Source organism: Panthera leo, chromosome A2 (assembly GCF_018350215.1).
Source record: "Panthera leo isolate Ple1 chromosome A2, P.leo_Ple1_pat1.1, whole genome shotgun sequence".
NCBI classification, from domain to species: Eukaryota; Metazoa; Chordata; class Mammalia; order Carnivora; family Felidae; genus Panthera; species Panthera leo.
The window spans coordinates 55,459,552-55,475,100 of record NC_056680.1 but is presented as its reverse complement, the minus strand read 5'-3'; the positions used below and the strand labels follow the sequence as shown (position 1 = coordinate 55,475,100).

Below are 15,549 nucleotides of genomic sequence, written 5' to 3'. Positions count from 1 at the left end.
ATATTTTGACTTAGACACATGGGATTTGTTGACGGATGGGAGGTGGAGGAAGACAAGACCCAAGACTGCCTCTAAGACCAGGCAGCCGACAGAGGTGAAGAAACTGAAGTTCTGGGGTGGGGGGAGAATGGGAAGATTTGGCGTTCCCTTGGACAGCTGCCAGGGTACTCCCTCCAGGCCTATCCCTTTAGGGCCCTTGGGAAGGCCCAGATCCTGCCCTGTGGAGCCTTGCGCTAGGTTTAAACAGAAGTCCAGAAGGCATGTGGGTGTGTGTACCCCTGCATGCGTGCATATGTATGTCTGAACAACAAATAGGAACTTTATCCCTCCCAACACCCCCTCCGAACTACTTTGCTGCTGCTGGGGTGCACTGTGTTGGTGAAAGGCCTTCCCCAGGAGACACAAGTGCCGGCCTCAGTCTTCTTCCTGCTAGACTTGCTGCGTGGTCTTGCGTAAAGCCCTGCCCCTCTCTGGGCCTCAGTTTCTCCATCTCAGAAACCAGAGGTTTGGAGCAAATCAGAGGCCGCATGCTGGTGGCAGAAAGGCCAAGTTCAGCTTGCTGCCTGCACCACCCTCATGGTGTTTGTCAAAATACCCAAAAAGTGGGAGATTTTACTTAACATCTTGCTTCAGTCTCTTAAGATTTTGGCCTTGTTAATGTCCGTTTTGTTGAAAAGCCACTTCAGGAATAAGCCAAAGAGGGGGAAAATACCTTTGCCCAGCAGAGTCAAATATTTATTGCCATAAGCTGGGTTTGAAGAACCTTATCATTATGGAAAGAAGAGTAATAATACTACTAATAATATGTATCATTCATCTACTGCTCTGAAACTCTAATCATTAGCAGGAGGATCCTCACAGCAGCCCCGTGACGTAGGTATTATTTTCCTACTTTTACAGATGGAGAAACTGAGGCTCAGAGCTCACCTGAGCTGGGGGCCTCGGAGAGGGAGCGGGCCCCAGGGTCGGGGACCAACAGTGTGCCAAGGGGCCAGGTGACAGATTGGCAGCCGACCCGGCCACTCTTCTCGTTGGCCTGGCTTCCCTCACGCCACGTGTACTCTTCATCTGGATAGTGAGGGACTTCTGGTATCTGGGGAGGCTGGTCAGAACCTTCCCCCTTCTCAGGCGCCATGAGGCCGGGAACAGAGGGATGCAGGCTTGGAAACTCTTCTTGTTCATGGCAGACTCTGGTTTTCTAAGGCAGAGAGAAACTGTGACGTGGGATCTGCAAGAAACTGTTGTACATCTTCTCCTCCCTTACCTAGCCCCCCAGCCCCCCAGCCACGCGCCCAGCCAGCCAGCCACCCATCCATCCACTCATTCCTTCACATCCCTTCCCACCCTGACACCCAAGTAAAGAAGAAATAAATGGTCCAAGGGAAGAAATCAACCAACCATCCAGCCATTTTATTTGTCCATGCTGCGATCCGGGCCCAGTGCTGACATTGGGGAGTCCAACAGAGCCCAGACACCGAGGGGCTCCCAGCACGTGGGGCCATCAGGCTGTGGTCTCAGAGGTATCTGAGTTTCACCAGTGTCTGTGGGCACAGAGCCCAGAGGAGCCATCTCGATGGCTCAACACAATTGCCAAAGGTCCCTGCACACCACACCTCACCCACAAGCGGAGACACCAGGGGACCAGCAGCTGCCCAGGCGCACGCCTGCATGCACACGTCACCCTGAATCTCTCAGGCACATGGAGAGAGAGACACACACAGCCGGGCATATGCGGGGGCACACAAGATGTACGCACATCGGGACCCCAGAGGGGTGTGAAGGTGCAAAGTCACACAACGACCCCAAGTCTCCCGAAGGTCTCACACACACACACACACACACACACACACACACACACGTGCACACGGAAATGCAAACGGACACATGTTAGGACACCCACAGCCTCTTGGAGGAGAGCTTTCCAGGTCGAGAGGCACTGGATGTAGGTGGAGCCGGAGCAGAGAGGCCTCGTCTACACCTCTCTGCCAGTCTGCCCCAGGACTGTGACATCCGTAGGAAGCCCTGCCATCCTTGGGACCCCTCACCCCAGCTTTTCTGCCCCGTAACTGAGGACTTGGCCTCACCTCTCGGGACACACGGCAATGGCAGGGACATCCTGGCGAGGAGCAGCCTCCCTGAGCTGGTTTCTGCTGAGTGGCGATCAAGCCCTGTGATGGTCACCCAATGCCAAGGGCACGGGCCTGCCTGCCACATGGCTCATTACGAGGTCACTGCTCAGCGACCCTGCTCAAAAGGCCTGAGCTTCACAGGTGAGGCTGGGGATCTGATTCCTTTCCCAGGTAATACCGATGACACTTCAGTCCAGCCATCCAGGGGCCACTTTTGCCCACTTGGCCAACAGAACTCGAGAACCCAGCTATGTGAGGGTCCCCATGGGGACCAGGCCTCGTTCCTCCTTACCCCAAAGTGAGTACCGGAATTAAGAAGAAGCACAGGCCATGGAATGATACAGGCAGACTCGATATAAATAAAATATTCATATAAAAATAGTCTCTTAACAAAATATTCTCTCTTATCCAGTGGCTCACTTTCCAAAAGATGGAAACTGCTGGGAGTTTTATTATTATCTTTCCTCTCTCTCTGTATTCCAAACTGGATTTTTCTACTGGTGTCAGTTTGAGCTGGGAAGGACTCGAGGGTGGGAAACGTCTCCAAATCTGGACCAGCTTAAATTTCTGGATAAGTAGCAGCAAACAGCAAAAAAATATAAATGTGTGTGTATATATATCTATATATGTATAAAGGACATCTGCTCTTAAACATCTAGTGCTGTAAGGGGGTACCTGCAAAATCAACTAGTAGAAATATCTGTATAAAGAATAATTATGTACAGTTCTACTCGGCTCCTTGCCCTAGTGACAAAATTATCCCGCAAGGAAAGCAAGCGGTCCACTTTGATTGCAGAAAACGGATCCCGACGAGGTGGAAGGATTCTTTTTAATTAAATAAATTAATATTATTTTTTTTATCAGAATAAATTGTTAAATATTGCTATGTTGAGGCCCAAGGGTCCAGAGCTCCTGGTGCGAAGAGGCTCTGCTCCTGCCAAGGAGGGCCCCCCCACCCACCGGCGGTGTCTAGGGTTGGGTGCAGCAGCAGTGGGTGAGGAAGAGAACAGGCAAGGGCTCTGGAGAGATCTTTCTGACCGGCGCCCGCCGGAAACCCCGCGAGAGGTGTCCCTACAGCAGAAAAGACAAGCTCAGCATTCCTGCGGTTCCCCGTGCAGATCCGGGAGGAGACCCGCCAGGGTGACTCCAGCTTGGAAGCTGTCCGGTCCTCCCCGCAGTCTGACTTGCGGCTGGAGGTGCCCACCCGGCCGGAGGGCGGCGCGGCGGCGTGCGGGGCTCACTTGCACGTGTACACCTCGGTGCGCTCGCTGCAGGTGTTGCACTTGACGTAACAGCACCAGTGGAACTTGCAGTTGCACTGCCACACGCGGGCGTACTGGTGGGTGTTGTAGCCGCGGCCGCAGCACATGAGGTCGCAGCCGCTGGCCTGTGGGGCCGTCTTGTTGCAGGCGCGGCCCTGCGTGCCCACGCTTCCTGTCACCGGGTCCTCCTCGCAGTAGTTGGGCGACTTCTCGATGTACACCAGGTCGGTGTCCATGGGCTTGCGGTACGACAGTGGCTTCTTGATCTTCAGGAAGGTGGGCCGCTTGTTGCGGCTGGCGCGCACGGGCTCCACGTGAACGGCCTCGTTGTACTTGTCCTTGAGCACGTAGCCCAGCTCCCGGAACTGCGGCAGCGTGGTCCAGCACGTCTTGGTGGTGCAGGAGCCCGACACGCCGTGGCACTTACACTCCAGCTTCATGTTCTCCTCCAGGATCTGCAGGGGCGGGTGGGGAAGAGCACAGCGCACACGTCACTGCACGCCGGCCACGGGTGGCCTCCAGCCCCGCCCACCCCCGCCCTTCCGCCCCGCCTGGGCTTCCTTCCTTGTAGGTGGGGGAAACTCACACCTGGTGTCAAGTCCCTCTCACCTCCGGGCTGTGGGCTGTGCTTCTACCTGGAACTCACCTCTTCTCCTGGCCTCCCAACTCCTATCTGGTCCTTAGACTGGTGCTCAGATCAGGCCAGTCCAGAGCACACGGAGGTTCTCTTTGGCCGGCACAGGCTTAAAATCATTTTGAACCAACACTTGAAAACCGGGAGCTAGACTTCCAGGTGTTTTTTTTTTTTTTTTTTTTTTTTTTTTTGACAAATAGAAAGGGCATCTGGTGATTCTAGAGTGAGACTCAAATTATTTAATAACTGGTACAGCTGAGTGCTGACGTTTGCGCATGGAAGCTGGCCAAAAATGCCAGCATGGCAGTCCTGCTCTCCACGATCTCTGCCACACTGCCACATGGCAACAGCGCCTGGAGCTGTACCTCCAGCTGCCTCCTTCACGGGCTGGCAACCCCCAATTTGCCACAGTCCCACCACTCCCTACTGCCTCCCTAACCTCAAGTATGTATTTTCAGAGGTCATCTGCTTTGACCACTTATGACATCTGCCAGGCACAGTGATTGGGAACCCTGGCTCTGATCTAACCTTCCCTGACCTCCAGGCTAAGATGATGTGCCTCTTCTTCTGAGTTGCCAATACCTTTGGGCTCCCATCGCCATGGCACTGAGAAGCAGCACTGTATAGGGAACAAAAAGCACAGATTCTGGAGCCTGGGTTTAAATCCCAGATCTAACATAAACCTGCTGTGTGCCCTCGGGCAACTTACTTGAGTCCTCTGTGCTGCAGTTTCCCCATATGCAAAACAGGGATGATAACTGTAATTAATTATAATCACGCAACAAATTACCTGACAGCAACAAAAAGGAATGAACTTATACACACAAGAAAAACAGATCTCTAAGATGTGATGCTGAGCGAAAGAAATTGGATGCAAAAAAGAAACATACTGTATGATTCCACTGATATGAAGTTCAAGATCAGGCAAAACTAAAGGCTGGGTTTCACTTGGTCTTTATTTGCATACACGGGCAGTGGGCCACAGATGGCCTGTGAGCTGCATTTTCCCCGACACCTGCTTTGGAATATCCCAGCAGGAAAAGAAGGCAACATTTACGCAACTCCCCATGGTACTAGATATTTAGGTTGTTTTCAGGCTGTGGATTTTTTTAAAAAATCTTTTCTTTCCCTCCCTTCTTTCTTCTTCTTCTTCTTCCTTTTTTTTTTTTTTTTTCTAAATTTAAATTCAAGTTAGTTTATATACAGTGTGGTCTTGGTTTCAGGAGTAGAACCCAGTGATTCATCACTTACATATAACACCCAGTGCTCGTCCCAACAAGTGCCCTCCTTAATGCCCATCACCCATTTAGCCCATCCCCCCAGTCCCTCCCCCTCCACCAACCCTCAGTTTGTTCTCTGTATTTAAGAGTCTCTTATGGTTTGCCTCCCTCTGTTTTTATTTTATTTTTTTCTTTCCTTCCCCTTTGTTCTTTCTTTTTTTTTTAACTGTATTATAGAAGGGAGTATCTTTGGAACTAAAGCTTCTCTTCCCTCCTTATCATCTTTTGCCTGATTTATCCCAACAGACATTTTTGAAGCTCCTACTGTGTACCAGGCCCTGGGAGGGGCATGTGCTAGTGAGCACAGTTTCTGGGTCATAGTGTATATGAGCATTTTCATGGTCTTCATCTGGACTCCCAAATTAATTTTGCCTGTTGTATAGTGGGAAAAAAGTGCATTAGTGAGTAAATGACTGAATATTAGTCACCTGTATACACACTGGGCCCATGCTTTTATATATGGCATTAGTTAACTCCATGAGGTTAGTATGATTCCATTTTACAGGGGTCAAAACTGAGGCTCACTATGTCCTAGAGCTGGCCTATGAGGCATTCAGAGGAAAGGGTCTTATTGCTGAGGGTTGTGCATCAGCTGCTTGGTGGCTGCTCACTTGCTTTGTGACCTTGGAATTGTCACACCCCCTCTCTGGGCCTCAGTTGCCTTTGCTGAAACATGCAATGAAAGCAATTCTATCTTTTCTGACAAAAGTCAGGGTGCTGGAACAGAATCAGACATTCAAAAAAAATAGTCATTAGTTCTGCCTCTGGGCCTGGGCCTGTGTGGGTGCTGGGGACACAGAGGTGACAAGTTAAGGTCCCTGTCTCCAAGGAAGGGCTCCTGTTCAGGGTCCTCCCATTTCTAAGAGCTCTGCATCCAGGAGGAGGTGACCAGTGCTCGAGTCAATGGACTCAACAGGAAGGGAGGGCCACCCTGTTTCAACCACGGTATCGGCAATCGAATGAGCCAGCAACGCCACAAGCATCCAGAATGTTCAGGGACAGAGAATCAAGTTGGCTGAATGCTCTGATTCCAGGACACCTAGTGTGATAGAGCACCTACTGCATGCAGGCAGCCTCGTATGACCTGCACACACATACAGCTGGTACTGATGAGCAGCCCCCAAATAACACAAATAATGTCCCTTTTGGTTGTCAGTGAGGAGATAGTTCCCAAGCGTCTGGCCCTCCTTCTGGCCTTGGCCTGAGAAGCACAGAGAAAGAGCAAAGTTCAGGGGTGTGGCAATGCACTTTGGGGGCCGGGTGAGGCAGCAGCTTCCGGCCCACTGAGATTTCAGTGCAGTCAGAGATTTCAGCCCAGACATGCTGGGGACACTCAGAGCGGATTCTGACAATACTGAGGACATAGGGCACCTGGAGCCCTCTTCACGGCTGGTGGGTGTGCACACACAGCACGCGTCTAATAAAGCTGAAGACGCTCAGAAATTTCACTTCCAATGTATATACCTGAGAGAATCAAATGTTTGTGTGCACAGGAAACAGGTTCAAGGACGTTCATCGGCACAGCATTCATGGACACACGGAGAGTGCCCAGTGTGGACTCATGATCTCTCTCCACTCTGGGCACTCTCCATACGTCCATCCATGATGGAATGGGTAAGCTGAGGGGTGCAGTCAATGGGACATTACAGGATAGTGACAATGAACAGCCACAGCAAACCACACCAACAGAGGTCAAGGTCAGAAACACAGGGGAGAGGGAAAACAGCAATCATAAAAGACTTCCACAGAATGATTTCATCTATACCAAGTTCAAAAGTGGGCAAAACTGGGTTGTATTGTTCAAGGGCACATATAGAGGGGAAAATTACAATAAAAGGCAAAGAAGTGAGGGTCACAAATATCAAGACAGTGGCTGTACCTGGAGTTGGGCACGAGGGTTTGTGGTTGACAAGGGTCACCTGGGGCACTTCTGGGGTGCTGGCAATGTCTGTTCCTTGATATGGATGCTTTATAATTATTCTTTTAAACCAATGTAGGTGTTCTCTGTGCTTTTTTGCACAAATGCTTTATCTCACAATTTATAAAAATGCAACACGGGGCACCTGAGTGGCTCAGTCGGTTAAGCATCCGACTTGGGCTCAGGTCACGATCTCAGGTTCGTGGGTTCAAGCCCCGCATCAGGCTCTGTGCTGACAGGTCGGACCCTGGAGCCTGCTTGGGATTCTGTGTCTCCCTCTCTCTCTGCCCCTCCTCACTTGCACTCTGTCTCTCTCTCTCTCAAAAATAAATAAACATTTAAAAAAATGCAATGGGTACAATAGCTACTAAGCACAGGAAAGGATGCTCAACATCATTAGGCATCAGGCAAATGCAAATCAAAATCACAGTGAGATACCCCTTCCCACCATCTAGGATGGCTGACAGAAGAAATACAGACATAGCAAGTGTTGGCAAGGGGGTGGAGAAATGGAAACCTTCACGTGACGCTGGTGGGAATGAGAAATGGAGCAGCCCTGTGGAAAACTATCCAGTAGTTCCTCAAAATGTTAAACAGGGTTGTCACATGGCCCAGTGCTATGACCTCCCTTGAGTCTTACAGCCCCCAACCGCCATATTCATGTGTTGAACTCCTAACCCCCAAGGAGTAAGTGGGGACTTTGGAGGTTCTTAAGTCATGAAGACTTAAATGCCTTGTTAAAGGAGGCTCCAGAGAGACCCCTGGCCCCTTCTACCGTGTGAGGACACAGCGAGAAGGCACTGGCTTTGAGCCAGAAGGAGGGCCCTCACCAGAAGGCAACCGTGCTGGCGCCTTGAGCTTGGACTTGCAGCCTCCAGAACTGTGAGAAGTAAGTGTCTGTTTATAGGGTCTGTGGTATTTTGTGACAGCAGCCTGAACAGACTGAGTCCGCCCAGCAATTCCGCTCCTACAGATACACTCAGGAGAAATGAAAACATATGCCCATACGACAACTTGTAAACCAAAGTGAACAGCAGCATTCTTCATAATTGCCAAAGTGTGGAAACAACCCGACTGTCCATCACCTGATGAATGGATAAACAAAATGTGGCGGATCCACACAATGGAACGTTATTCCGCCACGAAAAGGAATGAAGTGCTGACACATGCTACAACATGGATGGACCTTGAAAGCATTGTGCTCAGGGACAGAAGCCAGACACAAAAGACATAAACGGTATGACTGCATTTATGTGCATTGTCCAGAATAGGCAAGTCTGAGAGACAGAAGGCAGATGAGTGTGGTTTGGGAAGAGACTGGGGGAAAGGAGGCACAGGCTTCTTTCTGAGGTAACGAAAATATTCTAAAATTGTGATCATGGTTGAGCATATCTGAGAATGTGTTAAAAACTGTTGGACTGTTTACTTTAAATGAGTGCGCTATATGGTATGCGAATTATACCTCAATAGAGCTGTCTTTTTTTAACAGAAATTTCTTTCTTTCTTTTTTTTAGTTCATTTATTTATTTTGAGAGAGAGAGAGAGAGCGCACACATGCTGGGGAGGAGCAGAGAGAGAGAGAATCTGAAGTAGGCTTCCTGCCGTCAGCGTGGAGCCCGACGCGGGGCTCGAACTCACTAACTGTGAGATCACAACCTGAGCTGAGATCAAGAGTCGGACATTTAACCGACTAAGCCACCGAGGCGCCCCAAGCTGTTTTTTTTTTTAAGTCCCTGGAAGGTTTTAGTGAAAAAGCAATAGGTTGTATTTGTGAGGTTGTGACACCCAATGTTTTCGCTGTGGCGGATGCTGGGCCCTGAACCCCAGTGGCAAGGGTCAGGCTCCCGGGTCAGGTTGGGTGCAGCTGCCACTCCCGCACATCGCCTCCCTCTTCCTGTGAGGCCACAGCTGGCCTGGGGCCATGGCAGTATTTGTGTGGGCCCCTAATCAGATGATGTCCAGCCCGTTAACCCTGCAAACTCTGCATTTTGAGAGACTTAGTGATTGCATTATATCCGCACTAAGCCGGGCATAATCGCAGCCGCCCTTGCCAGAACTGGCCACCCAGACGGGCATCCGGATGGGCACCCAGCCCTCTGCCCGAGGCAGGGGACAACAGCAGAGGAAACAAGTGTGGGACAAAGCCACATTCTTTGCGGCCCCTGCCCCCACCCCCTGAGGCCAGGCTGGCTACGGGCTTCTCGGCTGTCCAGGGGGACTTTCAGGACTCCCTTTACACTTGAAGAGTCTGGACTGTGATGCAGTGATACGGAGTCAGAAGGTTTGCAGGCTCTAAGATGACACAACCCGGTGTACCCTCCCAGTGCCTGGCACGCAGCAGGTGCTCAGGAAATGCCCAAAGGTAAACTCACCATCAGGGTGCGCTCAAACTGTTCCATGACCAGCAAGGGGCACCCTGAATGTTCAGGGTCCGGGAGGCCTTGCCTGGCCAGGCATCAACCCTGCGTCGCTGGGCCGAGGGGAAGTGGGGAGGACCCCCGGGGCAACCGTGATTCGGGGAGGGGCAATCACAGGGCTTGGAGCACCCGGTATGGACACGTGTCAGTATTTTATGTCCCTGGTGGCACTGCTGGGTCCCAGCTTACAGAGCAGCCACATAAGACTGGTTGGGGTCTGCCATTTCACCAGCCTGTGATGCAGACATGCCTCAGTGCAAAAGGAAAGTGAAGGAGAAAATAAAGCTGCGAGGCCTGGAGTCTGGTGCCTCACGGTGTCTCGGGAGAACATGGGACTCCTCCCGCCTCCCGCCAGTGCCCTGGGGTCTGAACACCGCAAGGGGCCTCAGGTTAGTGGGGTGGGAGGACTTTGGGGGCAACAAGAAGTTCCTGCTGCAGGGTTCAAGTTTTACCTGACGAAGGGGCGGAGTTCCCTTCTCTTCCCCACCTGTCGCTGCTGCTCGGCTAGGAGATGGGACTTTATCGTGAGTGGACAGGGAAGCCAGTGGAGGCCAGGACCACGAGTCAGGATTTATAAAGCTCGCGTAGCCGTTGTAAAAAACGTACCACATTCGCGCAGAGAGACTGTGCGTGCCGGGGCCGGGCGTGTGTGGGAGATGCCTGTACCTGCTGCTCAGCTTTGCTGTGAACCTAAAACTGGTCTGAGAAACAAAGTCTATTTTTAAGAAGAAGATCTCAGGGGCGCCTGGGTGGCTCAGTCGGCTGAGCGTCCGACTTCAGCTCAGGTCATGATCTCGAGGTCTGTGGGTTTGAGCCCGTCGTCAGGCTCTGTGCTGACAGCTCGGAGCCTGGAGCCTGCTTTGGATTCTGTGTCTCCCTCCCTCTCTGCCCCTCCCCTGCTTGCACTCTGTCTCTCTCTCTCCCTCAAAAATAAATAAAAATAAAAAAAAAAATTTAAAAAGAAGAAGATCTCAGAAGAGAAGCTGTATGCGGGGATGGTCTCTGGCGTGGAGATTGGGCCATCTCTGATGCTAACTGGCTGTGTACCTTCGCTGGCCCTCAGTTTCCCCATTTTGAACTCAAGGGTCTGAACTAGATGATCTCCAAGGCCGCTTCTGCCACAGTCTCTCTGTCTTCTGACTCTGTCTGTCTTGGCTCTGTATCCATACTGCTTTTAACCTATACAGAGTGTTTTCAGACCCTGATGACATCTGATTTTCCTGACACTCCCTGACAGATGGACATTAAACTCCCATTTCACAGGTAAAGAAAGGGAGGCTCAGAGAAAGGGAGGGACTTCAGCAGGTTCACAGAGTGTGTGTCCATATGTGTCTCCAGACTGCTCCCCACACTTCCATCCCTTGTTGACCTTGCCCCAGGGGACGAAATGGCCTCTGACCGTTCCTATTGGTGATTGGTTGGTTGGGCCGGCTGCATATCAGTCATAGGACAGTTTGAATGCAGCTGTGACTTCTACCTGGGCCTGACCAGTGGAAGGCACTAGAGGGAGACTGGAGGGAAGGAGGAAAGTCCTGACAAGTCCCGCTCCTACTTGCTCCCTACAGGGCCTCACATTTTCCATCTCCCTAGAAAGAAACACCATACCCATTAGAAGTCATTCCCTATGTCTCCTTTCCCCTCAGTCCTAGGCAACTACGAAACAGCATCCTGTCTTATGATTGGCCCCTTCTAGACATTTCATAGAAATGGCATTATACAACAGGTGGCCTTTTGTGTGTCTAGTTTCCTTCATTCAGCATGTTTTCAAGGTCCTTTTCATGGCTGAATAATACTCCGTTGTCCAGATATGCCACACTCTGTCCCATTCATCAGTTGTTGTGTCCCCTTTATGATATATATTTTTAGGTTTATTTATTTATTTTGCGAGAGAGAGAGAGAGAGAGAGAGAGAGAGAGAGAGCATGCATGCACAAGCAAGGGAGGGGTAGAGAAAGAGGGAGAGAGAGAATCCCAAGCAGGCTCCGTGCTGTCAGCACAGAGCCCAATGCAAGGCCCGAACTCATAAACCATGAGATCATGACCTGAGCCAAACCCAGGAGTTGGACACTTAACCAACTGAGCCACCCAGGTGCCCCAGCCCCCTCTTAAAACTGCCCTTAATGTCCTAGTCTGAGTGCACCCAGTATACCGGCCATGACCCAGAGGCCACACAGGCTGCACGTCGTTCCTCTGCGGCGAGCTGACAATGGGCCCCTACCTCTTGACTCCCAGGTCCGTCCTTGCTCTCCCTCCTCGTCCACCTCTTGGCTCTGACCCCTGTTCCTTGTCTGGCTAATCTTTACTGCCACCCCAGAGGCTCAACCCAACATTTCCACCACTGGATGTGTACCCTCTGCGGAGGCTCACACATGTGCCAAATGACCGGGTGCATTATCTGAAATGTCGAGAGGCCGAGAGAATCTAGAGATCCACCAAGGGGGACTGGTTGTAGAAATGATAACACTTCTAACAACTGGAATGTCCTGTAGTGGTTAAAGAGAATGAGGCAGTTCTGTACTTCCTAATGAAGGCTGATCCATAAGATACATGGTTAAGAGAACACAGCGAGGCGTGGAAAAGTATGCAGAGCATGAGCTCACTTGTGGGAGAAAGAAAAGATCTGTGCATGTGTGTTAGTAAGAGCACAGAATATCTCTGGAAGGATACATGGGAAATCAGTAAGAGTGGCTACTTCCGGGGAGGTCACCCAGTGCCGGGGGACTGGAGGGACACGAGCTTTACCTCTCGTGGTATTGTAGCTTTCGAATATTCTATTACGTCAGAAAAAAAGTCACCTCATCCACAAAGCCCTCCTTGATTGCCAAGGCAGTCAGTGACTCCCTCATGGCTTCCATGGCTGTCCTGGGCTGTGGAGTATCTGTCACCTTGGCCCTGTGACGACTATCTCCCTGTCAGCATCTCCCATCAAGCCAGCAGATCTTTTTGGTGGACGTGGGGATATACTATTCAGATGCCCCTTCAAGGAAAGTCTTGCTTCAAAGCTACAGCTAGTGATGTGCTAGTAGACTGGCCCTCAAAAAAAACCAAAAACCAAAAACCCCAAACAAAAAAACAAACAAAAAACAAACAAACAAAAAACCCGTACAGACTGTTTTGTAGTGTTTGCTAATTTCTTTGCCATAAATGTTCCTACCGCAGCTGATTTTAGGCTGCAAACGATTTGACAATTGGCTCACAAATCCCCGAATCTTTAACACTGGGTCTTGTGAGCCCACGGGAGCCGGCTCCAGCGCGTCACGGGACGGGGGGGTGGGATCCACATACGGCCGCCGGCTGTCAGATCCTTCAGGGCCTGTCCCAGCCGCAGAACCACAGTTTTCCCTGGGTAGCCTGCAGCCAGGGGCTGAGAGAGGCCAGAGTAAGAGGTCTGGCCACTTCGATGGGCGATACCTCCTCCGGAGTTCCCCCTACAGCTTTGTCCAGCCAGCGACGCAGCTCCACTCCAGCCCAGTCCTGCTCCTCCCCTTTCCCTTTGCTGATCCCTAATGAACAGCTTGGACCCAGAACTCCAGCTCAGCCTCTGCTTCTGGAGAACCCCACCTGTGCCATTCCTTGGAGGCTGGGGCCAGGACATTCACCTTCACCACCCCAGCCTCTGGCAGAGAAAGCCTGGTGTGGAGAAGGTACTGGCCAGTAGGAAGCAGAAAGACGGACCTAGCGTGTGTCTATTCGTATTCACTCACTCCATCATTGTGCATTGAGCACCTACTGTGTGCTACGGGGCCTCACCCCTGCGGCACAGGCCCTGGGAGGACCGTGATACAAGGTGATGCTCTTCCTGCCTTCTTCAGGCCTGCAGATCCGAGCCTGGAGCAGTTATAATAATCCACCTGCATCTGATTATAAATTTGTGAGTTCCATGAAGGAGTGGAACAGAACGCAAAGAAAACTTCTGGCCCAAGAGAAGCTGCTCTTACGTGCACGTCCAGGAAGCTTCCCTCAAGAAGGCAAAGGCAGAGCTGGCAGCCAGATAACAGGAAGGATAAAATAGGATCAGCCAAACTTGCAGGATGGGGAAAGGGTATTTCAGACCTGGAAACAGTACATGCCAAGACCTGGGGGTGGGAGGGATGTGGCCTGCCCAGGAGGTGAATGGGAAGGGGCAGCGGGGCTGGCCACTCGGGGCAGGGAGGAACCCGGTTAGCTGCACGCCAAGGGGTGCCACCGAAGGCCTTTCACACAGGGGAGTGGTGAGGTCCGAATGACACCTTTAAAGATCATTCCAGATGGGGCAGAAATGAGGTTAGGGAAGGCCAGAGTGGCAGGATGGAAGGAAACTGTCCCCATCCAGAGATGCCAGCGGCTCTGACAAAACGGTGGCGGCAGAGGGGAGAGGGGGAGCCACATCGGCAATACTTGGTGCTGGGTGATCCGTGGGGAGTTTGTGGGGGGCCCGGGGCAACTCACAGGCCTCTAATGGGGACGGAGACCATGCACTAAAACAAGGAACCCGAAGGAGGACCCGGCTAGAGAAAGAACACGCACTGAGTGCATAATGAGGAAATCCCAGGCCCAGGGAGTAGCCCAGAAGAGGGGCATCTGGGGAGCCTTCAGGGCCACTGAAGTCTGGCCCCCGTCAGCATGGGTGCCCACAGGACATCATGCGACTGGAGTCCCAGTCAGGGTTCAGTCACTTCCACCAACTAGAACATGTGGTTGACACCAGCCAGAAGCGGGGTAAGCGCCTATAATTTGGGGTATTAAAAAAAAGATTACAAGAGTACAAGACATGAAACTCTGAGAAAGACTGAAAGCTTTAGACGACCACAAGTTCAACATGAGATAATAAGCTACTAAAAAGCCAATGGCCTGAGGTCACATTAATGGAGGTCGGGTGCCCACAGTAAGGGAGGAGATTGCTGTGTGATTTTCAGAACTGAACTATGCCCTGGCAGATGGACAGAGACAGACAGAGATAGAGCATGTGTAGGGGAAGGGGCTGGAGACCCCAAACCGAAGGAGCTGGAGCTGCTTAGCCTAGAGAAGGCAGTTTATGATGTCCCTGGTCACTGTCTCACCGGCTGTGCAGGCCTGTCCTGGGGCAGGGTGAGTGGGAGGGACTGTGTGTCCATCCAGAGGGTAGAACTGCAACTCCAGGTGGAGGGGAGTCACAGGACAGCAGATGCCTGCTCGGTGAGAGGCCAGCCCTCCCCACCAAGCTGACCAGAACTGGATGGGGGCTGCTGGGGAGGTAATGAGCTCCTTGTCCTGGAGAAAGTGGCAGCAGCAGCTGGGGTCTGCAGTGGGGATTCCTGCACAGGGTAGGGTGGGGCTGCTCTCAAACTGCTTCTCTGGCCCCAAACCTGCCTGGAGAGTAGGAAGGATTTTCTGCACCGCTGGAGGGAGAAAAATCAATCTCTTTCCGACAGGTCCCCCAGGAAGTGCCAACAATGTACCAGGTGCTGCCCGGAGCCCAGAATTACCCAGGGCAGGATTCTTAGGCCTGGGAGGGGCCTTGGGAGAAACTTGGCTCCAGAAAATTCCTTGATTCATAGCACCGAATAGATACTATCAAAGTTGGCCTCCTGTTGCAGACTCTTAGGGCTGCCCAGAGGATCTGGGGGTGAACTTCCTGGAGGAGGAAGGGGTTCTGAAGGGAGGGAGGTCAGACAGTGACCTCTGGTTCCCACACAGTCCATGCCACATGGTGCTCCTGCGACTGGAAGCTTCTGAGCATCCTGACTCTCCAAAGCGTCCTGAGAGCATCTAATTTTTAAAACCCAAAAGCCATTTCCCAGCGTTGAATTCCACCACTCCCTTTCACAAACCCTCCAACACTGAGGCCACCGGGAGGAACGGGAAGCCCTACACAGTCTGGGAGGAAATCCTACCTCGTGGAGCTCCGTCGCTCCTGCCATGCCCTCCCCCGGATGTGCAGCTCCCTCATCC

The 15,549-nt window shown here is 51.8% G+C and overlaps 1 protein-coding gene across 3 annotated transcripts in view; it reads right to left on the bottom strand.

Moving 5' to 3' along the window:
* Positions 1–943: 943 nt before the first annotated feature.
* WNT7A (Wnt family member 7A) overlaps positions 944–15,549 on the bottom strand; it is a 78,744-nt gene continuing 64,138 nt past the window's right edge. For 2 of the 3 annotated variants that reach the window (XM_042911796.1, XM_042911795.1), the window contains exon 4: positions 1,846–3,846. In XM_042911796.1, coding sequence (XP_042767730.1) covers positions 3,367–3,846 — 480 coding nt within the window. In that variant the 3' untranslated portion in view covers positions 1,846–3,366. Of the gene's footprint in view, positions 1,199–1,845; positions 3,847–15,549 lie in introns of those variants that run through there. The other variant, XR_006195618.1, reaches the window with a different exon arrangement.